The sequence below is a fragment of the Poecilia reticulata genome, chromosome 12 (assembly GCF_904066995.2).
Source record: "Poecilia reticulata chromosome 12, P_reticulata-male-v2, whole genome shotgun sequence".
Lineage (NCBI taxonomy): Eukaryota > Metazoa > Chordata > Actinopteri > Cyprinodontiformes > Poeciliidae > Poecilia > Poecilia reticulata.
This window is the reverse complement of record NC_088841.1, coordinates 26,650,827-26,674,758: the sequence shown is the minus strand read 5'-3', so window position 1 is coordinate 26,674,758 and position 23,932 is coordinate 26,650,827. Positions and strand designations below refer to the sequence as shown.

Sequence of the window (23,932 nt, the reverse complement as noted above, 5' to 3'; positions counted from 1 at the left end):
CTTTGGTGTAAACACTTAAGTTGGGGACCTGAACATGTCGGTGCAAATTGTACAATACTGCCCGAAACCACAAGACCACAAGACTATCCGAGCAAATTGTACAATACTGCCCGAAACCACAAGACCATTCGAGCCACATTTTACTTACATTATTTATTAAATAATACAAAAAGAACGTATTGCTTTGAACCAACAACAGCAACAACAACCACCCAACGTTTCTCACATCTGTTTGATGCAAGATGTCTGCCATTTCGAAACATCGATGTATGCTGCAAGATGTCAGACATCTTGCAGCAGACAGCGATGTTTCGAAATGGCAGACATCTTGCCAGCATACATCAATGTTTCGAAATGGCTGACATCTGGCTGACATCAGCGGGGAAATGGCAGTGGAAGGGAAGAACATCCGGGGATTTGGATTTCCCTCCCTTTGGAAGGGAACGCGGACAACGAGACGAGACCTACCTGCACAGGTCGGCCGCACAGTCCGCGTCGGCAGAAGAGGATTTGCTGTCAACATGGTGGACAGACAGTGAAACACTGTCTGTCGGGTGGGGGGGGGGAAAAATCCATTTCGAAACATCGATGTATGCTGCAAGATGTCAGCAATAAGCTAATATCTACCAAACGGCTGACATCTGTTTGCTGCAAGCAAGATGTCGGCCATTTCGAAACATCGCTGTATGCTGCAAGATGTCTGACATTTCGAAACATTTCTGGAAAAATGAACAACAACAATAATTTCCAAAAAAAGAGAAAAATCAGTAGCTTTAATGAACAAACACTGAAAATCTAGAGAGAAACTATGTACAATATAAAATAAAACACAAAGCAAAAATTCTAACTATTTACAAACCAAAACACACCACACACACAGCAAAAATTATGAAAACTATTTACAAACAAACCAAAACACACCACACACACAGCAAAAATTCTAAAAAACTATAAAACATATTTACAAACTATATATAAAACAAAAACAAACAAAGGAGGCGGGTGGGGGGAAAAATAAATCAGTTCTTTTCCCGGTGCGGGCGTGACGTCGAAGGAATGGGGCTTGCCCTCCTCCGCCCTCTTCCTTGTCCTCCTCTGATAATCGGGGGGGGAGCGCGGGACCTTAACCGCCGAAACAGAGGAGACCCCAGTTGCTCCGCGGCGGCTGTGGAGGGGCCAGGTTGCTTGGCGGAGGCTGTTGAGGGGCCAGGTTGCTCGGCGGAGGCTCTTGAGGGGCCAGGTTGCTCGGCGGAGGCTGTGCAGGGGCCAGGTTGCTCGGCGGCAGCGGCTGTTGAGGCGCCGGGTTGCTCGGCGGCAGCGGCTGTTGAGGCGCCGGGTTGCTCCTCCTTCAGAGTGGTGGGTGGTGGTGCGGCGGCGGCGGCTTCCCGGTCCTCGGGGAGTGCCGGAGGGCTGGCTGGTCCCTCCAGCACGTCCGAGGACATCTCCGTCTCGGGCACGGACGACTGGGTGGTCTCCGTCACAGACGACGGGGTCGGCTCTGTGGAGTGCGTGCTATATGAGCACGCCGTGCCCTCCGTCGTCTCAGACGCACAGGAGGACGCGGGTCGGTCGCTGCCGAGGGAACCGACGTTTCCCTCCGAGGAGTCGGAGGGATGCTGGAGCGCCATGCTCTGTAAGGTGACAAGAAGGTTTCAAACGTGAGAAAATTGGAGGAAGCAGTAGTACCGTTTGGGAGAAGCTGTGAAAGCTGCAGAATGGCATGCCATTTCGCAGCTTTCTCAGCTGCTGCCAAATGGCTTCGAGGCAGGTAAGTAACCCAGGTAAGTCTAGGAGAGATGAAAACCCACCCTAGTCCTCTTTCGCGGACTCTCCACCTCCGACTCCTCCGTATCAGACTCAACCACCGCCGCCGCTCTCTGAAATGAGAAAAAACAACAGTGAGTAGGGTGTGCGAGATGGAAAGAGCCATTCGGCAGCAGCCGAGGAAGCTCCCGGATGGCGGACTGCCATCCGGGAGCTTCCTCGGCTGCTGCCAAATGGCTTCGAGGCAGGTAAGTAAGTCTAGGAGAGATGAAAACACCCACCTTTTTTCTTGGAGTCTCCGACTCCTCCGACTCCTGAACGGACGACGACGACAACGACGCCGCCGCCGCTGCTGCTGCAGCAGCGTCCTCCGCCGGCACCACCACCGCTCCCTGAAATGTAAAAAGAACATCGATTTGGTTGTGCGACATGGAAGGAGCCATTCGGCAGCAGCCGAGAAAGCTGGCTCTCTTTCAGCCATCCGGGAGCTTTCTCGACAGCTGCCAAATGGCTTCGAGACAGGTGAGTAACCCAGGTAAGTCTAGGACAGATGAAAACCCACCCTAGATCTCTTTCTTGGAGATCTCTTTCTTGGAGACTCTTCATTTTCATCCTCCTCCTCCTCTTCCTCCTCCTCCTCCTCCTCTTCCTCCTCTTCGACCGCTCTCTGAAATGAGAAAAACAACAGTGAGTAGGGTGTGTGACATGGAAAGAGCCATTTGGCAGCAGCCGAGGAAGCTCCCGGATGGCTGGCCATCCGGGAGCTTTCTCGGCTGCTGCCAAATGGCTTCGAGGCAGGTAAGTAACCCAGGTAAGTCTAGGAGAGATGAAAACACCCACCTTCCCTTTCAGGTCTCGGGACCCGCGGCGGGAGTCCTCTTCCTCCTCCTCCTCCCCCCCCACCTGATCAGACTTGGACGCTGCAGCCGCCGCCACCACCACCGCTCCCTGAAATGTAAAAAGAACATCGATTTGGTTGTGCGACATGGAAGGAGCCATCCGGCAGCAGCCGAGAAAGCTCCCGAATGGCCAGCCATCCGGGAGCTTTCTCAGCTGCTGCCGAATGGCCAGCCATCCGGGAGCTTTCTCAGCTGCTGCCGAATGGCTTCGAGGAGGCAGGTAAGTGAGGCAGGTAAGTCGAGGACATGTGAAAACCCACCTTTTGGGAAGATGGGGATTTCCCCCACCTCTTCCCGGGGTCGGTGAGGCTGTCGAAGGTCTTACGGATCGCCGCGAGCTGGCTGCAGGACCTGTCGACGGCGTAATACTTCTCCGCCGTCGACACGTCGTGGCACATCACCGAGGAGATAACCATTCGCTCAGCTGGGGTGAGGTGATCCCTCGCCTTTGGAAAAAAAGGTAAGTTAACAACATTTCCTCGTTACTTACCGTTATTAAACGCAAAACGTTAGATGATCACTTACGTAGGTGGCGATAGACGTCCTAATGTCGGTCACCGTCGGCGTGCCGGGCAAGCCCAAGTTGGCCCACTCCCTCTGCATGGGCAACAGGAGCTTGCAGCACTGCTTGTTGGCCTCCGTGAAGATGACAAGGTCCGTCTTTGGCTGGAGTCTGGCACGGACGGCGAGCCACCGCTCCACCCACCCAAACTCCTCCTGGGTCAGGTACACCTTGGCCGAGCCGAAGGCTCGGTTCGTCTTGTGTTCCTTGACCTTTTGGGAGGGAGAGAGAGAGAGAGAGAGAGAGGGGGTTGGGTTCCTCCCTGCCATTCCACGGCAGGACTCGCTGCTGCGGGATGTCCGCAGCAGCGAGTGATGATCCCAGATGGCAGCATGAACACTTCATCCTTCGACCTACGTTGATGAGGAAGCCCTCCTCCAGCTCCTCATCCCTCGCACTCCTGGCCTCGGCGACCTCCAGAACCGTCATGTTCTGGAGGACGCCTGTCCTGTGGCCGTACACACAGGAGAGGTAGAGGGAGAGGAGCGCGTGGAACTTCCTCACGTCGTCCCAGGTGAGGTACTTCTCCAGGGAGTCTGAAAAGAGGAGGAAAAAAAATTCAAGGAAACCCATTAAAAGGCCTGGACACAGGAACGAGACACACACACAAACACACACACACACTCGAGGTGACAAAAGTCTATCTCACCGAGGACGCGGAGGATCTCCTCCTTGCACCTGGCCCGGCAAGCGCGGAGGTGACGCTTGGGGACCAGGTGCCTCAGCTTCGTCCTCTTAACGTGGATCTGCCGAATGGCGACCTGTCGTCCCAGGCCGGACACCGCTGAGCACAGGGCCCTGTGCACAGCGACGAGGGTGCGCTTGGACACCCGGGAGGTGGGCGGAGGGGTCTCCCTGAAGTACCTAAGGAACTCCAAGACGTTCACATAGTAATGTTTGATCGTGGTGACCGCCTTGCCGCTCCTCCGCAGGTGTTCCGACCATCTGCTCCGGAGGAAAAAAACAGAGAGTTAAACGAGAGGACACCAAAAAACATTCGCCAGCGTACGTCGGAGAGGGCCTTACTCGTAGATCTTGCGCACGTTGTTTAAGGCTATCCACGTGGAGGACCACCTCCCGCCATGCGCCAGGAAGCTGATGAACCGGTGGATCCTAGCAAGCTTGGAGCCCTGGTTCTCCTTCTGCTTCCTCCCATGGCTGGAGCCCTTCAGGTGATCCCAAAAGGACTCCATGTACCGGACTGCATACAAGAAATTTGAGAAGGTAAGTAAGGAAAGTTTCGGGCAAGCACGGACGGACGGACGGACGGACGGACGTGACTCACAGACTGCCGGCGGGAGGAAGCGGAATCGAGCCAGGACTCCACCAGCTCGGCTGCCACCTGCCTCCTGGTTGGGCGGGAGGTCCCCGTCGTCCTCGGAAGAGGTCTCCGGCTGGGTGGCGGGTGGAGGGAGGTCAGGCAGTCCCGCGGACTGAAGCTTCTGAAGACGAGAGAAAAAAAACAAATGAATTGACTCATTGAAAATGCATTTTTAGGTGCTGCCATTTGCTGCTGCGGAATGTCCGCCATCTTGAAGGAGGCCCTGCTGCTGCGGACATTCCGCAGCAGGGCCTGCTGCTCGCAAACGGCAGCAGGAGGAGAACTCGCAGCCGGAAGTCAGTACTGCCCGGAAGGAAAAGACAGGTAGGTAACGTAGGTCATTGACTCTTGGAATGAATGAATGAATGAATGACACATACCTGCTCCAGGTACTTCACCCGGTTCTCCTGCTTCTTCAAGGCCTTAGCCTGGACCCTGAGCCTCCTGCCCTGCCGCTGCAGCTGACCCTGCAGCACCTGGCAATTGCCGCAAATGGCCGGCTGCGGCGAGCGGCAGGGCGCTCCCTCCCTCATGTCCTCCTCCTCCTCGGGCACGACTTGCAGGTCGAGGTCGGACCTCATGGGCGGATTCGGATTCGTCGCCCTGAGGTCCCTGAGCTGGGTGACGGTCAGCTCCTTTTTCACCCCGTCGACCACCTTGGCGAGCTCACCCGCCTCCATCTCGGGATGGCCCGTCTCGGACAGATGGGTGTCCAGCCGAGAACGGGCGTATCCGCATCCCTGGATGGGGCAGGTGAGCCCACGGATGTTCACCCTCCGAGAACCGTAGTTTAGGAGGATCTTTCGTTCTTCTTGATTTTTTATAGCGTGCTTAGTAATGAGGTGCTTCCCCAGATACCTGTAACTGTACAAGCACAGGGGGCACTCTGCCATCGATTTAGGGGGGGCCATGATCTCTGGATGAAATATTAAAGATAAATAACACTACTAAATAAAGCTGGTAAGTATCACATCTTTAAAAGTGTTGGAAAAGGGTGTCAGCCCCGCTGCTGCGGAATGTCCCCGCTGCTGCGGAATGTCCGCCATCTTGAAGGAGGCCCTGCTGCTGCGGAACGTCCGCAGCAGGCCCCGGACATTCCGCAGCAGGGCCTGCTGCTCGCAAATGGCAGGCAGGACACCTGCCGGACGTCCTGCTGCGAAACGGCAGCAGGAGGAGGAGAACTCGCAGCCGGAAGTCAGTACTGCCCGGAAGGAAAAGACAGGTAGGTAACGTAGGTCATTGACTCTTGGAATGAATGAATGAATGAATGAATGAATTAATGTCACATACCTGCTCCAGGTACTTCACCCGGTTCTCTTGCTTCTTCAAGGCCTTGGCCTGGACCCGGAGTCTCCTCCCCAGCCGCTGCAGCTGACCCTGCAGCACCTGGCAGTTGCCGCAAACGGCCGGCTGCGGCGAGCTGCAGGGCGCTCCCTCCCTCGCATCCTCCTCCTCGGGCAGGACTTCGAGGTCGAGGGAGGACCTCATGGGCGGATTTGGATTGGTCGCCCTCAGGTCCCTCAGCTGGGTGATTGTCAGCTCCTTTTTGACCCCGTCGACAACCTTGGCGAGCTCACCCGCCTCCATCTCGGGATGGCCCGTCTCGGATAGATGCGTGTCCAGCCGAGAACGGGCGTATCCGCATCCTTCGATGGGGCAGGTGAGCCCACGGATGTTGACCCTCCTTGAACCGAAGTTCAGGAGGATCTTTCTTTCATCTGGATTTTTTACCGCATGCTTGGTGATCAGGTGCTTCCCCAGATAGCGGTAGCTATAGAAGCACAGGGGGCAATCAGCCAGCGATTTGGGGGGGGCCATGATCTCTGTCTGTGGATGAAATATTAAAGATAAATAACACTACTAAATAAAGCTTGTAATTTGGAAGCATGCTGCTCAAAGTCTACATTACTTGCTAGGAGGTCATAAGCCCTGGGAGCACAGAGAACCGACATGGCTTCAGCGTTGCAGCGGTTTTAGGTGCCCCACTCTCAGTGAATTGCAGCCACGTTATTCTCGGGGTTCGAATCCCGGGGTGGAATTGGTCAACCACTCAAACTACTCCGCTAAGCTACAGGGGTCCAGTTCGTGGTTGTCTACCGCACTGAGAAGCTCCAGCTGTGCTTCAGCTGGTGCAGGATGCAAGTCGCAAGACTAATCGAGCCACCGCAGCTGGAGCCACTTTTGACATTTTAATAAAAAAAACCTTGCTTTTCAGGTGGTGGCCATTCGGAAGCAGCGAGTTCTGCTGCAGGACTGCGGCAGCAGAACTCACTGCTGCTAATATGGCCGCCATTTGGAAGAAGATCCCCATGATTCTGAATGTCCGTACCTGGATGATCCTCGGATGTCTACAGTACTTGCTATGAGGTCATAATGTGTGGAACCAAATCTCGCAGCACCACATGTGGTGACTGTATATGGTGATTATCGGTCCCCTTTCCAAGGAAGGTTTTGGTGGCCTCCGATTTCCTCTACGACCTTCCTCCGATTTATAATTAATTTTTAACCGTTTTCCGGAAAAATGGTCAAAAATACCCTTTCCCGCGGTCCAACTGAACCGGGACCGGGATCATTGTGCTCCAGGGATTGCCCCGGTTCGGGTGGTGTCACTCCCGGAGACCTGGGTGGAGGAAAAACAAAAAATCGGGTTTCGGCGATAATTGGTTATTGCATCAATTTCGGTGATGCGGCTCGGTGAGAATTGGTTATCTCGCAGCACCAAGGCAACCCACATGGCTCCTTTACTTTAATGATTTAGCTGCCCGCTCTCCACTCCAGAGACCCGGGTTCACTACCCGCTGGCTGCAAAAAGCCTTTTCTATTTTTGTTTTTGGCAAGTCCCGTTCTGCCAAATGGCTGGACCGTTCCACCGAATGGCTGGAACCCAAGCCAGGGGTAGGCACCCAGGCCCGGGAAGAGGCTCAGACATTTGGCGGAATCCCTGGACGTCTCCTTATGGCAGGGGACTTTGTGGAAATGGCACGAGTCCTGTTCCGCCAAATGGCTGGACCGTTCCACCGAATGGCTGGAACCCAAGCCCGGGGCAGGCACCGGGGCCCGGGAACAGGCTCAGAGCTGGACCCTCCCCCTGGACCCTCCCCTCAGCCCCTGTTATGTGCTGCGGGCACATTATTATTCTTGACTATTTCTTTTCCTTGTTTTCTTATAGATTTTAGTTGAATGACCTGTTATTAATCTATTTTGGAGTTTGGATAAATTCATTTTTGCTCACGTAATTATGTTAATTTGTGGCGCTGTTGGTCCGCCTATAAATAGGCTGGCTTTCGGCATGTTGGGAGCGCCATCATCCTTTCCGAGCTCCGCCTTTTCCGCTCGTCCCACTTGCTCCATCCGTGCGGTGCGCGCACGTCCAGTCGCTGTGGGCCGCAGCTGACTCTCCAGCCAGCCATGCGGTATTTTTGTTAGCTTTTGTTTGTCTTTCTTGTGATTTTGGCCCGGTGGGACCGGTTGTCCTGTTTTCGATCTTTCTTTTGATTAGATTCTCTTTTTGCTCTAGTCCGGTACCAGTAGGGGCTTCGACGGCCCTGTATAGGGTTGGCCCCCTGCTGTACCGTTTTGTTCCGTTTGATCGGCTCACCAGGTCCAACTTTATGTTAATACTTTTGGGGTTTTGTTTTTTCTTTACTTTTAGGAACACGGGATTTGAGGGTCTTAACATTATTTTCTTCGCAGAAAATCAGGGGAAGCTTAATTAAGAAAATCAACGTGAAGAAAATTTATAAATGAACAATTTGTTAAACCCTCACCTTGTTGTCTCGTGTCCTAAATATGTTGTGTCCTTGGTGGACGTAACATATTTATGGGGGCTTGTCCGTAACAGCCCCGCAACAAGTTGTCAAAAAATACCCCTGCCTGGTCCTCCGGGACCGGCCCCTGGACCTCCAGTGGACCGGTCCTGGAGAACCGGGGGAGGGAGTTATGGAGCTTCTTTGCCCAGGGTAGGGGCACCCGTACCCCGGGTAGGAGCTCAGACATTTGGCGGAATCCCTGGATGTCTCCTTATGGCAGGGGACTTTGTAGAAATGGCACGAGTCCCGTTCCGCCAAATGGCTGGACCGTTCCACCGAATGGCTGGAACCCAAGCCAGGGGTAGGCACCCAGGCCCGGGAAGAGGCTCAGACATTTGGCGGAATCCCTGGACGTCTCCTTATGGCAGGGGACTTTGTGGAAATGGCACGAGTCCTGTTCCGCCAAATGGCTGGACCGTTCCACCGAATGGCTGGAACCCAAGCCCGGGGCAGGCACCGGGGCCCGGGAACAGGCTCAGAGCTGGACCCTCCCCGGGACTCGGACGCCCTCAGCCCCTGTTATGTGCTGCGGGCACATTATTATTCTTGACTATTTCTTTTCCTTGTTTTCTTATAGATTTTAGTTGAATGACCTGTTATTAATCTATTTTGGAGTTTGGATAAATTCATTTTTGCTCACGTAATTATGTTAATTTGTGGCGCTGTTGGTCCGCCTATAAATAGGCTGGCTTTCGGCATGTTGGGAGCGCCATCATCCTTTCCGAGCTCCGCCTTTTCCGCTCGTCCCACTTGCTCCATCCGTGCGGTGCGCGCACATCCAGTCGCTGTGGGCCGCAGCTGACTCTCCAGCCAGCCATGCGGTATTTTTGTTAGCTTTTGTTTGTCTTTCTTGTGATTTTGGCCTGGTGGGACCGGTTGTCCTGTTTTCGATCTTTCTTTTGATTAGATTCTCTTTTTGCTCTAGTCCGGTACCAGTAGGGGCTTCGACGGCCCTGTATAGGGTTGGCCCCCTGCTGTACCGTTTTGTTCCGTTTGATCGGCTCACCAGGTCCAACTTTATGTTAATACTTTTGGGGTTTTTTTTTTTTCTTTACTTTTGGGAACACGGGATTTGAGGGTCTTAACATTATTTTCTTCGCAGAAAATCAGGGGAAGCTGAATTAAGAAAATCAACGTGAAGAAAATTTATAAACATTTTGTTAAACCCTCACCTTGTTGTCTCGTGTCCTAAATATGTTGTGTCCTTGGTGGACGTAACATATTTATGGGGGCTCGTCCGTAACAGCCCCGCAACAAGTTGTCAAAAAATACCCCTGCCTGGTCCTCCGGAACCGGGACCGGCCCCTGGACCTCCAGTGGACCGGCCCCGGTCCTGGAGAACCGGGGGAGGGAGTTATGGAGCTTCTTTGCCCGGGGTAGGGGCACCCGTACCCCGGGTAGGAGCTCAGACATTTGGCGGAATCCCTGGATGTCTCCTTATGGCAGGGGACTTTGTAGAAATGGCACGAGTCCCGTTCCGCCAAATGGCTGGAACCCAAGCCAGGGGTAGGCACCCAGGCCCGGGAAGAGGCTCAGACATTTGGCGGAATCCCTGGACGTCTCCTTATGGCAGGGGACTTTGTGGAAAAGGCACAAGTACCGTTCCACTGAATGGCTGGACCGTTCCACTGAATGGCTGGATCCCAAGCCCGGGGTAGGGGCACCGAACCCGGGAAGAGGCTCAGACATTTTGACGGAGCCCCTGGAAGTCTCCTTATGGCAGGGGACTTTGTGGAAAAGGCACAAGTCCCGTTCCGCCAAATTGCTGGACCGTTCCACCAAATGGCTGGAACCCAAGCCCGGGGTAGGTGCACCGAAACCCGGGAAGAGGCTCAGACATTTGGCGGAATCCCGGGCCGTCTCCTTATGGCAGGGGACTTTGTGGAAACGGCACAAGGCCCGTTCCACCGAATGGCTAGACCGTTCCACCAAATGGCTGGACCCTCCACGGGATTCGGACGCCCTCAGCCCCGCGACAAGTTGTCAAAAATACCCTTGCCTGGTTCTCCGGGACCGGTCCCTGGACCTCCGCTGGACCGGCCCCGGACCTGGAGGACCAGGGGGGGGAGTTATGGAGCTTTTTTGCCCGGGGTAGGTGCACCGAACCCCGGGAAGAGGCTCAGACATTTGGCGGAATCCCTGGATGTCTCCTTATGGCAGGGGACTTTGTGGAAAAGGCACAAGTCCCGTTCCGCCAAATGGCTGGACCGTTCCACCACAGCTTTTTTCAGGCTGGATTACACTTGCAGACATACGGCAGCACCGCCTTCGGCTCCCTTATGGCGACCCGGTTCTCCGGAACCGGGCCGCCCGAGGCGATACCGGACCCCGGGCTTTGTTAAGGGGCCCCTGCCCGACCTCTGCTCCGAACCTCGCGGCTCTGGGACCTCGGAAAACCCAAAACCCCAACCCTACCCACCTTCGGGTTTCCCAAAGTTCTCGCCGGGCTTTTTCGTCAGAGCGCCGCTTACCGCTCGGGTCCCTGAGTGTGGGGTCCCATTGACCAACCGCCCGGAGGGCAGTCGGGCGGCTGGACCCATGCCGGCAAACCCTCAGACCCGCGGGAGCCCACCCGTGACCTCTGGCGCTTCACATTTCGGCCTCAAGACATGAGACATCTGGAAGCATTTCCTTAGGCTCCCTTTTGGCTGGACCGTACCCCCTTAACAAAAGGGTTACGTATGGCAAACACGCTCCCCTTTTATTCCCGGGAACCTCCCCCACCGGCCCGAATCCCACCCGCACCCGACCTGCACTCCCACAGCTTTTTTCAGGCTGAAACACACTTGCAGACATACGGCAGCAAAAACCGATCTCGCCTTATGGCCGGACTCACAACCCCCACGAGGTCACGGGTCGACCCCTCAACCAGTCCTCCTTCCGATCACCCGATGCCTCCATATGGCAAAAGTGCTTCCCCGCGGCCCCCCCGGATTCCCCCGGGACCCCCGCCCCACTTCGGAGCCCACCCTCACCCCATATGGCCAGAATGAGCTCAAACGGCTAAACCCCAGTAATCAGAAAAATTGGAAACACCTGGCCCTTCAAAAACCAATACTGGAGCTTCCCCGAGTGTGTCTGGGATGACACTGCACTTCCGCCCAAATGGCTAAAACTGATCCCATATTCCCCATTCAAATGCCGCAGGATGGCCATGTTTGCAATCCCTGACCCTAATGTGCATTTTCCACCATGGCGCAGCATTTTCAATACAAATTTGCGACATAAGGGAGCCGTGGGTCTTACCCTAACCATCACATTCCTAACCCTAACCAAAACTCAATTCACACCTTAGTCCTAACTCTGACCCCTGACCCAAAAACAGGGTTTCCCCTTGTGGGGACCAGGCTTCGGTCCCACAAGGAGCAATTGGTCCCCACAACGTAGTGTCAGGAAAATCGTCCCCACAAGGTATTAGAAACACACACACGCTCACACACACCTCTCTCATCCCTCTGCAAAAACACAAACTCACCTCATCTGAATGCACAATCTATCTTTTTTAAAGTTTAAAATAGGTTTTAATGAGTTCTCAAAGCAGGGCCGTAGGAAGCTTTTTACAGGTCTGGGGGCTTTGGCCCGACTTCTGCTGTTTCCCACATCCACAGTAAATCACTCAGATTTATTCCAAGTTTCAAACCCAGATTAAATTAAAACTGAATTTATATTCTAGGTTGAGGTGAAGTCTGAGTTACTGGAGCAGTGAAGAACCATCAGAACCACGACCCAGATGGATCCAGGGGGGTTCTGGTTCTGCCAGGTTTAAAAAGTCAGAATATAATTCAGTAAATATTGTTTTGTGCATGTAATTAATTTGGGTTTTGTAACAATATTACTGAAGTACTGAGTCACTGATCAGATCAGCCAATTAAATTTATTTAAAATTGTCATCAGAAATGTATAAATTTACACGCATTTGTAAATTAAACGTGAACAAAATAATACGATTCATGAATGTCACTTTTATTAACATGACAGATATTTTACTGAAAATATGGTTTCAGTAAAAATAAATAAATAAATTACTGAACAAAACAACAAATAATGTTGGACCAACAAAGCTGGTGTAGAAACAGGAGGTCTCACTTCAACATGAATTTTAGGTGTTTTGGTTAAAAGCTGTTCTTCATCCAGTGAAGTTTCTCTCAGCGGGTCGAGGATCCAGAAATATTCCTCCACTAAAGATAAAAGTACAGAGAAACTGTTAATGTGATGATTTTACCCAGAAACAGGAACTGAAACTTTCCCATAAAGACAGAACGTCATTTATTCAGAGTGGAGAAACTTTATAAAATGTTTCCTCAGTGGCTAAATGTAGACGTTTTGTTGTAACGAGTGAAAACGAGCAGCAGGAAACCATCAGAGTATAAATGGATCTGATGGATGGCTTTCCCAGCGGGCCCTAATTCGACCCGTTTGCTTTGCTCTGGTTCTGAGGAACCGGTCGGGTTCGTGACTCACTTTGTAAATCTGTTTCTCCTGGAGGCTGAATTTGGGTTTTTAGCTAAAATATGATTTAATAATGTTGCAGCATTTTAATCTCCAGGTTTATTCATGTTTTTATTTGTATAAACTATGAAAACCCCAGTTATTAAATACCAAACTACCTGCAGCTGCTCCGACATGCTGCATGAATCAGAGGTTCTGTTTGGGTCTGGATGTGGAAACGTCCTGAGTGGTTCTGCTTTTCCAGCTCCGGATCCTTCAACTTGTAACTTTTTCTTCTGTTTCCTGTTAGTAGGAAACTTGCTGCATCATGAATCTGAGTAGTTCTGGTTCTGATCCAAAGCGCTGCTGGTGTTCTGTGGAATCAGACGTCTGGACCTGCTGCAGTTTCAGTCTGAATCATTTCCAGTCACTCGGTTCTGCAGGTCCGATCCGGCCGCAGAGTCTGACTAACTCTTACTGGAATGCAGCAGCAGCTGCGTTTCCTGCTCTGAACTCCTCATGGATTTCACAACCGCAGCGCCTGATTGGCTGCTGGGAGGAACACAGCCCTCAGCGGCCCGGTTCTGTTTGTTAACGGATCAGAACCACAGCTGGACGTTTCCCTCTGACAGCTGAGTCCCTGCGGATCGTCCCGGTGACGGATCTACTGCGTCTGGAAGCAAATCGGCACTAAAATGACCCGGTTCTGGTTTCTGCTCCTGGTTCTGATCCGGCTGAGTCAACAGAACCAAACAGGTGAGTTTTAACAAGGCAGAACGTGTTTAGACGCTCAGATTGACGGGATTGTGGACCAGTTTAGCAGGTTGTTAGGGAATCAACCGTCAGACTAAATCAACTAAATCCGACCAGAATCTGAAAATCAGCAGAATTTAAATTTGTGATCCGTTTGTTTAGAAACAGATTCAGTCGTTTCAGTTTCTGCTGCTGATTATTAGAAGGTTAAATATTCATTCATGTATTTGTAAAACAACATTTTAGTGTTTGTTTGTGCTGGATTATAAAATCACCTAATATTATGACTTTATTTTTCTCAGATTATTTCTTTATTCTGATGACGGCGACTTTGTTCTCACATTGTTTTAATTTTAATTCTTGTGATTTTATGACTTAATTCTCTTATTATTTGGGCTTCATCGTAATTTTATTTCACTTCTCCATATCCTGGTTGCTGTTCTTTGTGGTTTTGTGAATATTTATGAGTATTCGCTGCTGGTTGTCCAGATTAAATCCAGATTAAAGGTTTACCGTCAGCCTGGCGGGCCGCCAGGCTGAGGTTGTTCCCCCCACCAGGCTGAGCATTGCTTGTTTATTTAAGTCTTTTTAAAATGTATTAATCTTCCAATAAACACGTTAATTATCAAGTGATATTTTCAACATTTTCCAACTGAAAAACCCGGCGGGTCGCTGGCTGACCGACTGGACCGGCACCAAGCCTCTGGACTCGGCAGGTTCTCCGGGGAAACGTTGCTCAGTGATGATCACAACCATGGGGTTGTCATGGTAACGTTACCTGTCCTTTCCTCAGGTGCGTCTCAATGCGGGCCTCAGAACCTGACCGTCGGCCGATCGGACCAGACGGTTCTGGTAGAGTGGGAAGACGCCCCGTCCTGCTCGGCTCTGAACCACCCGATTCTCTACAACGTGACGGTTCTGGTGGAGGACCAGGAAGTTCACTCGGTGAGTCTGACGGCATCGGGTTGATGAAAGCCCGCCGGTCCTGCTGGTTCTGACCCGCTTTGGGAACGTTTCAGGACGGAGTCTGGGTGGCGCCGGGCCTCGTCGGGTCGGCCCACTCCTGGAGCTGGACGTCTCCTCTGCCGATGGACTGCGCTGCTCACACCGTCAGGCTGAGAGCCCAAATCGACAACCAGCCGAGCCGACCGGGCCAGGAGCGGACTCTGCCGGGTCAGTACCTCAGAACCTAGAAGGCCGACTTTGTAACCGTCTTTATGTGGCTCCGAAGGTTCAGCCTGATCTCTGGTTTCCAGCTGGAAGAACTGAAGCCGTGTGCTGACTCTAGATCTGTAGCTCTATGTCTATAACTCTAGATATGTAGCTCTATGTCTATAACTCTAGATCTGTAACTCTAGATCTATAGCTCTACATCTATAACTCCAGATCTGTAGCTCTATGTCTATAACTCTAGATCTGTAGCTCTATAGCTGTAACTCTAGATCTGTAGCTCTGTATCTATAACTCTATATCTATAACTCTAGATCTGTAACTCTAGATCTGTAGCTCTAGATCTATAGCTCTATATCTATAACTCTAGATCTGTAGCTCTAGATCTGTAGCTCTATGTCTATAACTCTAGATCTGTAGCTCTATGTCTATAACTCTAGATCTGTAGCTCTATGTCTATAACTCTAGATCTGTAGCTCTATGTCTATAACTCTAGATCTGTAGCTCTATGTCTATAACTCTAGATCTGTAGCTCTATGTCTATAACTCTAGATCTGTAGCTCTATGTCTATAACTCTAGATCTGTAGCTCTAGATCTGTAGTTCTATGTCTATAACTCTAGATCTATAGCTCTAGATCCAGGTTCGTCATGGCTCATCCATGCATTGACTCGCTCAGTGATTATTGGACGGTTCAGAGTCACCTGGTGACATCATAAGGTTGTCATGGTAACTCATCTGCTGTGAGCCCGGAGGTTGAGCCTCGCGGTTCTCCGTCTGGGCCTCCTGTCCGCCCCGACGAGACGTCGTCGTCGTCGTCCTCCGCTGTGGTTCAACGCCGATCTCCTGTTTCTGCAGATGAAGAAGCACTTTACAACCGACACGTCTTCCCCCAGGACGCAGTGCTGCCGGCCGGCAGCTCGGCCTCCTTCTGCTGCAGAGTCCCAGACGGCCAGCACTTTGACAGAATGTACCTGGATGGACACACAGGCAACACCACCAAGATCAGTGAGCGTAGATACGCCCTGACTGTGCGGCTGAAACCCGTCATGGAGTTCGGTGCGACTGTCCTCTGTGAAACCAAATCGGGAAGAAGGTTCGGATCGACTGTTCACATTGGCTGTAAGTAAGAAGTGGCGTTCCCGTGATTCACCTCCCTTTGGGGAGACGGCTCAGATGTTCTGTTCCCTGATTCAGACCCGCCTGGTGACAGAGACCTTCGGTGTGAAACTCGGGATCTGAGGTCGGTGGAATGCCGTTGGAACGAAGGAAGAAACACGATGGTGAAAGTCAAGAGTCAGACAAGTTATCAGCTGGATGGAAGGTAAAAGGAAATGAAGAGAGGAAGATTATAACAGCCTCTGTTAGCAGGTTAAAGGTCATGACCCTGAACCAGTATGGCTGCCTGGTGGTGCTGAAGGAGAAAGTTTCTTCTCTCTAGAAACAATATTGACCTGGAGACCTTTCAGTCTCTGAGTCAACCAGGACGTCCTGGACAGGGAGATACGCACTGGGAATATATAACAGGCTAACCAGTATGCTAGCAAGTTTGTTTTAATAGTTAACCAGCATGCTAGCAAGTTTGTTTTAATAGCTAACCAGCATGCTAGCAAGTTTGTTTTAATAGCTAACCAGTATGCTAGCAAGTCATTCTGGATTTCTATCCAGTTAATTAGGAAGATAGTAAGTTGGCCAGGATGTCTAGTAAACATATCGACACGTCACACTAAGCAGCATGTTAGCTAGACAGCTAACATCAGCTAGATAACTAACTAGCGTCCTACTGCTGCAGTGGTTAGCAAGGATTCCTAACTTGCTTGTGTTTGTTTTAATATTTTTAATGTGCAACAATGTAAATATTCTCATGACAAACTTGCTAAAAAGTTTGTCTCAATAACTTAGCTTAAGATAAATATCTAGCTTAAGCTAAGTTATGTGAATTTTAACAAGGGAATGTAAGATTGACCAACTAGCTAGCAAGTTTGTCTGAATACCTAACTAGCTAAATAACATGCTAGTAAGTGATTTCTGAATTTCTGATCAGTTAATGAAAATATTGACAAGTGAATATGTAGCTTTATAGACGACGTGAAAGTTAGTTTGTTCTCACTAACTAATTGGGTTAGCAGATTTGAGAATGAGGAATTAGCAATTTAGCATCCAATGAGCTGTGCACTATGCTAATATGTTAGCATGAAAATCAAACTTGTAAAATAGCATGTTAGCAAGACTACAAATGCAATAATGCCACAAAAACATGAAATGGTAAAAATGATCCCAAACAGCTGAAAATCTGCATCAGGATGACTGTGGATGGGCCTAGTCAAAGTCCAGACCTAAACCTTATTTTCGTCTTGCAGCCCGTGTGTCATCGGTTCAGAGTTGAGATGCTCCAAAAGGGTAAATATTGAAGGCGGTGAGAGGAACTGGACTCTAGCAGCTCAGAACGTTTTAGGAAAGGTGGAGATCCAAAACTCTGCAGATCTGAGCAGAAGAGGTGCAGTTAGCCGCCGCTAACGCTAAAACCTCCTGGCTTCTGAAAACCAGCCTGGCTAACAGTTTCTGTGTTCCAGTTCACATGTTGGCTCCACGTGGTCTCAGCGTTGGTGGCGTGAAAGCCAGGAGCGTCAGCCTGTTCTGGAGCTGGACGGTGGGCCGGTACTCCAGCCTGAACCTGAGCTGCCAGATGATCGTCTCAGACGCTGACGGATCCGTACGTTTACGGCGAAGCACGACGCCCGACAGTGAAAGCATCGCATTTAATCTGAGTTGTGGTGTTGGTGCAGTTTCTGCAGATCCAACACGGAGTCGGGCTGAAGGCGGCAGTTTTAACTGATCTGAGGCCAAACTGGGGCTATGAGGTGAAGGTTCGGTGTGGAACAGCCCAACATTTCTGGACCTGGGGCGACTGGAGCGACAGAGTTTCCTTCCACACGGAGGGAGACGGTGAGTTTCTGAAGAAAACACAGAAATGAGTCTGAACAGTGAGTCACTGACCTGTTGGCTCTGCAGTTCCCGATGCTGTGGATGTGTGGATGCAGAAGAAGGGAAACCAGACTGTGATGGTTTGGAAGGTGAGTCTTCAGCTTCTACTCGCCGGAACGTTTTCCAGCCACAGGAAGGTTTCGGACCTTCACCGTAGCCGTGTTTCCATCAACGTTTGGGAAGAGGAGAAACGGCAGCATTCAAAATAAATCACCCAGTTTCACTAAAAACTGATTTTTTTTTTTAGCTTTTCTGACTTGGTTCGCCTTACCAGAGGCACGAAGGCCTGAGAAACTTCCTGAGATGTTTGGTTGTTGCTAGTTTAACTCTACTTCCTGTTTGTTGCAGCCATGTGCAGCATCAACATGTGATGAAAAAAATGCGTCATTGGAGATTAAAACGATCGTTCAGGCGTCGGAGCGACAAGCCCCGCCTACGACAAGCCCCGCCTACGTCTGCGGCGCTTTGGTGAAATTGTAGTCGGCCATTTTCCTGAAGCGTTTCGGATTCAACATGTTGGAGTTAAACACAACGTTTTATGAACTGTGGCGCTGAGAGCTCTGGTGGAAAAAAAACAAACCATCATCCTCTTACCACTTCCTGTCGTCTTCTTCTGCGTTTCCGCCAGTAGTAACGTCTGGTTGTTGATCATGAAACCAGCTCATCATGACACGACAGCCTTTTATCAGAAAACAGGATTTGTTTTTTTTTTCAACTAGCTTGTTTCCATTCAGCGAATTTACTTTCATAATATCAATTTGTGCAACTTTATGGCTAAAGGAAACGCAGCTGCAGGCGACTTCCTGTTTCTGAGAACACGACGACGGTGGATCCATGAGCGGTCGGTGTCGTTATGAAAACGTCCTGCGGTTGAATCCCGACCTCTGACCCTCATCCCGTCTTGTGTTTTAGTGAACTCCTGGTCGTCGTGTTTCCTCCAGTCTGTTGTCGTCTAACTGCGGCCGTTTCTGCAGAAGCTTCTGGCCAATCAGAGCCACGGAGACGTCACCGGATACGAAGTCACCTGGACCAGAACCAGCGGCTCGGATCGGCTCCACAAGGAGGAAGTCGGTGCCGGCGTTCATAACTACACTTTGGACGGGGATGCCGTCGTCGTCGTCGTCACGGTAACAGCGAGGAACCAACATGGCCGCTCCCCCCCATCCGCCATCACGGTTCCTGCCACCAGTCCGCCAGGTACGATGGAGTCCATGTTTTACTGAGGTCCTGGTTCTGGACGGTTTCACTGAGACACGCTGATCAGAACCACTCAGGTTTTTATAATCATGATTCAGATGGTTGGGTTTTTTCTCTGATTCAGAGATTCTGTGTAAGCTTTGAAAGTTACTGAGGTCAACGATCCTCCAGGGTTCCAGAAGGTTTTTACTTTATTTTCCCCCCTGATTTTCGGTCCAACCGTCAGATTAAAGCTTCGGCGTCTGAAGCTGGAAGCACAGATCCATCAGCTGGTCACGACTCTTTGTTTCCCTTTGGGATCGATAAAGTTTTTCACATTTTCCAAACATCTGTAAAATACGGAAAATCAAGGAGAGGAGACGGTTTCAGGTTTGGTCTTTAACTGGGCCGTTTTCTCTCCAGGCTGAAGATCTCGGCGTGAAAACAATCGTTGCTGGTTCTTTGCTGGTTCGTTGCTGGTTAGTTGCTGGTTAGTTGCTGGTTTGTTGCTGGTTCCTTGTTGGTTAGTTGCTGGTTTGTTGCTGATTCCTTGTTGGTTCGTTGCTGGTTAGTTGCTGGGTTTGTTGCTGGTTAGTTGCTGGTTCCTTGTTGGTTCGTTGCTGGTTTGTTGCTGGTTAGTTGCTGGTTTGTTGCTGGTTCCTTGTTGGTTTGTTGCTGGTTAGTTGCTGGTTTGTTGCTGGTTTGTTGCTGGTTAGTTGCTGGTTTGTTGCTGGTTTGTTGCTGGTTAGTTGCTGGTTCATTGCTGATTCCTTGTTGGTTTGTTGCTGGTTAGTTGCTGGTTTGTTGCTGGTTTGTTGCTGGTTAGTTGCTGGTTCATTGCTGATTCCTTGTTGGTTAGTTGCTGGTTTGTTGCTGGTTCGTTGCTGGTTTGTTGCTGGTTTGTTGCTGGTTCGTTGCTGGGTTTGTTGCTGGTTAGTTGCTGGTTAGTCAGGATGGCAGAAGTCCATTTGGTTTCCAGATTAAACCTTTCAGACTTCAGTGAAACTCGTTGGAGTCGTTCAGCTGTAACTGCTGGCTCCTCCAGATGATTAAAGTGTTTTGGACGGTTCGTTTGTTCCTTTAGTCAGATCAGATCTTCTTCTTCTCCTCATCTGACTCTCAGTGTCTCTGTTTTCAGGTGAAACCAGTATGAACCTGTCCTGCTTCACTGGGAGTGATGGGGGCCTCAACCTGTCCTGGTCCCACCATCCAGAAGCTAGCTGTGGCTACATAGTGGACTGGTTCCCAGTGTTGGAGGATGACCCTGTTGGCTGGTTGAAGCTGCCTCCCAGTCAGAACTCAGTCAGGATAAAACCCAGTGAGATCCAGTCCATGATCCAGTAAAGTCCTCAGCTGGTCTGTTTGTCCCGTTGACATGTCCTCTGGTTCGTCCTCAGAGGACGCCGCAGCTGGGCGGAGATACTCGGTGTCCATCTACGCCTGCAGGGCCGGCGCTCCGCTGCTGCTCCTGGAGAGGAAGGAAGGCTTCTTCACGGAGAAACGTGAGGCAGCAGCTAGCAGCGTTAGCAGCAGCATTAGCAGCATTAGCAGCAGCATTAGTAGCAGCTAGCAGAGATAGCAGTAGCTAGCAGCATTAGTAGCAGTTAGCAGCATTAGCAGCAGCTGGCAGCATTAGTAGCAGTTAGCAGCAGCTAGCAGCATTAGTAGCAGCTAGCAGCATTAGCAGCAGCATTAGCAGCAGTTAGTAGCAGCTAGCAGCGTTAGTAGCAGTTAGTAGCAGCTAGCAGCATTAGCAGCAGCATTAGCAGCAGCGTTAGTAGCAGTTAGCAGCGTTAGTAGCAGTTAGTAGCAGTTAGCAGCATTAGCAGCAGCATTAGTAGCAGTCAGCAGCATTAGTAGCAGTTAGCAGCGTTAGTAGCAGTTAGCAGCAGCTAGCAGCATTAGTAGCAGTTAGCAGCAGCTAGCAGTCAGCAGCATTAGCAGCAGCTAGCAGCATTAGTAGCAGTTAGCAGCATTAGCAGCAGCATTAGTAGCAGTCAGCAGCATTAGCAGCAGCGTTAGTAGCAGTTAGCAGCAGCAGCAGCTAGCAGCATTAGTAGCAGTTAGCAGCATTAGTAGCAGTCAGCAGCATTAGCAGCAGCGTTAGCAGCAGTTAGCAGCAGCTAGCAGCATTAGTAGCAGTTAGCAGCAGTCAGCAGCATTAGCATCATTAGCATAGACGTCATCCCCTGATGCCTTACTCTCAGTTCCAGAAAAACCAGCGGAGCTCTTCCAGCCTCTGTCCTACACACAGCGAGGCTCCGATGTGGAGATCCGCTGGGATCCGGTTCCTCTCACACAGCAGCCTGCTTGTATCCATGGATACGTCCTGCACTACTCTAGAGACGATGACAAACCCCTCAGCGTGACCACAGGTAACGCTCACCTGTGAGGCTTCAGGTTCGCTCTGAAACCCGAAGGCTGATTTAAAACCAGGTTTACAAATCAGAGTTCTTTTCATGTTCTGGTTCAGAAAACCCAGCGGACTCCAGCCTGACGGCCAGGAACCTGCCGAGCGGCTCCTACACCTTCACCGTGGCGGCGCGGGCGGCGGGCGGCGCGTATGGCGGCACCACCCTGCAGGTCCTCCTGAACGACCAGGGTGAGGAGCCTCCCTCAGACCAAAACGAGAGCGGCCATGACGGTTGCCATGGTTTCCGTTTGGCTGCAGAGGAGATCCTGCTCGGCAGAGAGATGCTGGAGTAGGGGACACGATGCTGACGCTGCGTCCGGGCGCCAACAGACGGCAGAATCTATGTATTCACGTTTGAAATTCATCCATTTTGTTTGCCAAAGATCTTCTATTGTCCGTCATGATGCACCACTAGCCCTGGCAGTGAAACGTTTTTTGTTTTTTTTTTCTCTGTTGGGAACGAAACAGATTAAAATATTTCACTTCGAGGCTGAAGAACCAGAACTGAAATCGTTTCTAAATAAACCTGGGGAATTATTTATAAACATCGTGACGCGTCAGATTCATGTTCCCTGTAACGGTTTGTGTCAAATAAGCAACAACGGGAAAGACTCGGGGGGGTCAAAGTTCAGGTGTCGTTTGAGCTGTAGAAGAAAAAAAAACAAATCCTCGTTGTCACGGCAACGCATCAAAACAAGTACCTGGCAGTTGTTCTGATGCGATGCTTGATGAGAGCATAGCATCAGAACCGGGAGGGAATAATTCTCCGTTAATCGGCAGAAAGTGTGGGGGAAACGGAGCGTCATGCTGCCCCTGCTGGCAGGTCGGAGGCGTTGCAGCAACATTTCAGGATTTGGGTCGTTTGTTTTTCCTGGTTCTACCTCAATGTTTTCCTTCCGCAGACAGTTTGAGCAACATCTTCATCTCTATGGGCGCCGTCTTCGTCGTCCTCTTCCTCGTCGCTGTGCTGTGCTGCAGACACTGGGCCTGGTGAGCGACCGGACCGGACCGGGACAGAACCAGACGTGTCGTCTCTGACTCTGTTTTTCTGACCCGACAGCATCAAGGAGACGTTTTACCCCGAGGTCCCGAAGCCAAAGATGGCCAACTGGTTCACTTCACCTGTAAGTTCAGACCGAAAGTTTTCATACCCTTAATCATCTCTTTGATTAGCGTCTCCATGTCCTGCAGGTGAAGAGCGCTGACGCTTTCCCTCAGTCGGGTTGCCATGGCGAGGAGAACACGGCCGTCCCAGAGCTGCTCCTCAAACCTGCAGCGCCGCTGAACAACAACACCACCGAGCAGGAAGACATGGCTCTGACGTCACAGGCCCCGCCCCCTTACCAGAACAACCCGGCCCCCACCGTGTTCCCCAACCTGACATACAGCCTGACGGTGGCGGACCCAGAGCGGCAGGCGGGCCCGGAGCGGCCGAGCGGCTACCACCCCCAGATTCTGGCCGAGGTGTTCGGTCAGAACCGGGCGGCCCAGAAACCCATCATCTGTGTGTCCGAGTACATCGTGGCGCCGCAGCAACGCCAATGAGCCGACAACAAGATGGAGGGAAACATGACGGCAGAATCGGGGGAATTAAATCTTTAAAGACGTGACTCCAGCGATCTGATCCAAACGTGAACTTCAAAATAAAAGTCCTGCAGATTGTCACTGGATGACAACGTTACTGTCCAAGCACGTGGCGACAGGAGGGAGGAACAGATTCACTAAGCTAGGAATGAAAACAAAAAGTTACTGGGAGCAACAACAACTGGAGAGAAGCAGGAAAAAATAGCAAACAGTAAGATTTATAACAGAGGAACGCAGATCTTAAAATGAGGGCAGCTAACGTCACACCGTATGTAGCTTACATGCTAGTACGTAGCGTACATGCTGGTATGTAGCCTTAATGCTAATATGTAGCTTTAATGCTGGTATATAGCCTTAATGTTTTTATGTAGCCTTAATGCTAGTATGTAGCCTTAATGCTAGTATGTAGCCTTAATGCTAGTATGTAGCCTTAATGTTTGTATGTAGCCTACATGCTAGTATGTAGCTTTAATGCTAGTATGTAGCCTTAATGCTAGTATGTAGCCTACATGCTAGTATGTAGCCTCAATGCTAGTATGTAGCCTACATGCTAGTATGTAGCCTTAATGCTAGTATGTAGCCTCCATGCTGGTATGTAGCCTCCATGTTAGTATGTAGCCTTAATACTAGTATGTAGCCTCAATGCTAGTATGTAGCCTACATGCTAGTATGTAGCCTCCATGCTACTATGTAGCCTCAATGCTAGTATGTAGCCTCCATGCTGGTATGTAGCCTTAATGCTAGTATGTAGCCTTAATGCTAGCATGTAGCCTCCATGCTAGTATGTAGCCTTAATGCTAGCATGTAGCCTCCATGCTGGTATGTAGCCTCCATGCTAGTATGTAGCCTTAATGCTAGCATGTAGCCTCCATGCTACTATGTAGCGTACTCATTGTAATGGTGAGTTTTCCTTCCATCTTAACATTTCTAAATTACATTTGAAACCATCCTGAATATAAAAACTGAGCTTTTCGTATCGTATTCTGGTTCCAATCAGGACTTGATGAAACTTTCCATCTTCTTTTTGTTGTTCACAAATGAAAGATTGTGATGTTTCTAGTGCGAACAG

General features: G+C 50.6%; 3 protein-coding genes across 8 annotated transcripts; 1 reads left to right on the top strand and 2 right to left on the bottom strand.

Moving 5' to 3' along the window:
• Positions 1 to 744: 744 nt before the first annotated feature.
• LOC145554160 (uncharacterized) lies at positions 745 to 5,457 on the bottom strand. 4 transcript variants are annotated; one of them, XM_081613605.1, is made up of 12 exons: positions 4,927 to 5,457; positions 4,511 to 4,667; positions 4,252 to 4,426; positions 3,875 to 4,170; positions 3,583 to 3,761; positions 3,189 to 3,437; positions 2,924 to 3,109; positions 2,605 to 2,712; positions 2,327 to 2,431; positions 2,046 to 2,156; positions 1,809 to 1,877; positions 745 to 1,631 (listed from the first exon to the last, which is right to left on the bottom strand). In XM_081613605.1, exons 1-12 carry the CDS (start codon positions 5,455 to 5,457, stop codon positions 1,020 to 1,022), a joined length of 2,778 nt encoding a protein of 925 aa, XP_081469731.1. In that variant the 3' UTR covers positions 745 to 1,019. The 4 variants fall into 4 exon arrangements, with proteins under 4 accessions (XP_081469731.1, XP_081469730.1, XP_081469733.1 ...); XM_081613604.1 differs by having other exon boundaries at positions 4,252 to 4,667; XM_081613607.1 differs by lacking the exons at positions 2,046 to 2,156; positions 2,327 to 2,431 and having other exon boundaries at positions 4,252 to 4,667.
• A 204-nt stretch (positions 5,458 to 5,661) lies between these two features.
• LOC145554161 (uncharacterized) lies at positions 5,662 to 6,364 on the bottom strand. Its single transcript, XM_081613611.1, has 2 exons — positions 5,837 to 6,364; positions 5,662 to 5,747 (listed from the first exon to the last, which is right to left on the bottom strand). The coding sequence occupies exons 1-2, from the start codon at positions 6,362 to 6,364 to the stop codon at positions 5,742 to 5,744; spliced, it is 534 nt and encodes a 177-aa protein (XP_081469737.1). The 3' UTR covers positions 5,662 to 5,741.
• A 7,041-nt stretch (positions 6,365 to 13,405) lies between these two features.
• On the top strand, positions 13,406 to 22,944 carry LOC103460259 (leukemia inhibitory factor receptor-like). 3 transcript variants are annotated; one of them, XM_081613609.1, is made up of 18 exons: positions 13,406 to 13,539; positions 14,330 to 14,481; positions 14,556 to 14,709; positions 15,564 to 15,827; positions 15,903 to 16,029; positions 17,066 to 17,202; positions 17,279 to 17,418; positions 17,492 to 17,651; positions 17,718 to 17,779; positions 18,039 to 18,158; positions 18,665 to 18,887; positions 20,005 to 20,184; positions 20,264 to 20,368; positions 21,074 to 21,241; positions 21,340 to 21,468; positions 22,182 to 22,269; positions 22,340 to 22,403; positions 22,471 to 22,944. In XM_081613609.1, exons 1-18 carry the CDS (start codon positions 13,479 to 13,481, stop codon positions 22,822 to 22,824), a joined length of 2,688 nt encoding a protein of 895 aa, XP_081469735.1. In that variant the 5' UTR covers positions 13,406 to 13,478; the 3' UTR covers positions 22,825 to 22,944. The 3 variants fall into 3 exon arrangements, with proteins under 3 accessions (XP_081469735.1, XP_008400587.2, XP_081469736.1); XM_008402365.2 differs by lacking the exon at positions 18,039 to 18,158; XM_081613610.1 differs by lacking the exons at positions 22,340 to 22,403; positions 22,471 to 22,944 and having other exon boundaries at positions 22,186 to 22,275.
• Positions 22,945 to 23,932: the final 988 nt, after the last annotated feature.

Excerpts from the sequence above, each read along its gene's own strand:
- LOC145554160 (XM_081613604.1), bottom strand. The coding sequence starts at position 5,457 with ATGGCCCCCCCTAAATCGATGGCAGAGTGCCCCCTGTGCTTGTACAGT. Across the intron at positions 3,438-3,582 it reads AGGAGGGCTTCCTCATCAAC|GTCAAGGAACACAAGACGAA; the intron begins GTAGGTCGAAGG and ends CCCTCCCAAAAG. Across the intron at positions 2,432-2,604 it reads CCCGAGACCTGAAAGGGAAG|AGAGCGGTCGAAGAGGAGGA; the intron begins GTGGGTGTTTTC and ends TTCTCATTTCAG.
- LOC145554161 (XM_081613611.1), bottom strand. The coding sequence starts at position 6,364 with ATGGCCCCCCCCAAATCGCTGGCTGATTGCCCCCTGTGCTTCTATAGC.
- LOC103460259 (XM_081613609.1), top strand. The coding sequence starts at position 13,479 with ATGACCCGGTTCTGGTTTCTGCTCCTGGTTCTGATCCGGCTGAGTCAA. Across the intron at positions 16,030-17,065 it reads AGTTATCAGCTGGATGGAAG|CCCGTGTGTCATCGGTTCAG; the intron begins GTAAAAGGAAAT and ends TTCGTCTTGCAG. Across the intron at positions 20,185-20,263 it reads CTCAGTCAGGATAAAACCCA|AGGACGCCGCAGCTGGGCGG; the intron begins GTGAGATCCAGT and ends GTTCGTCCTCAG.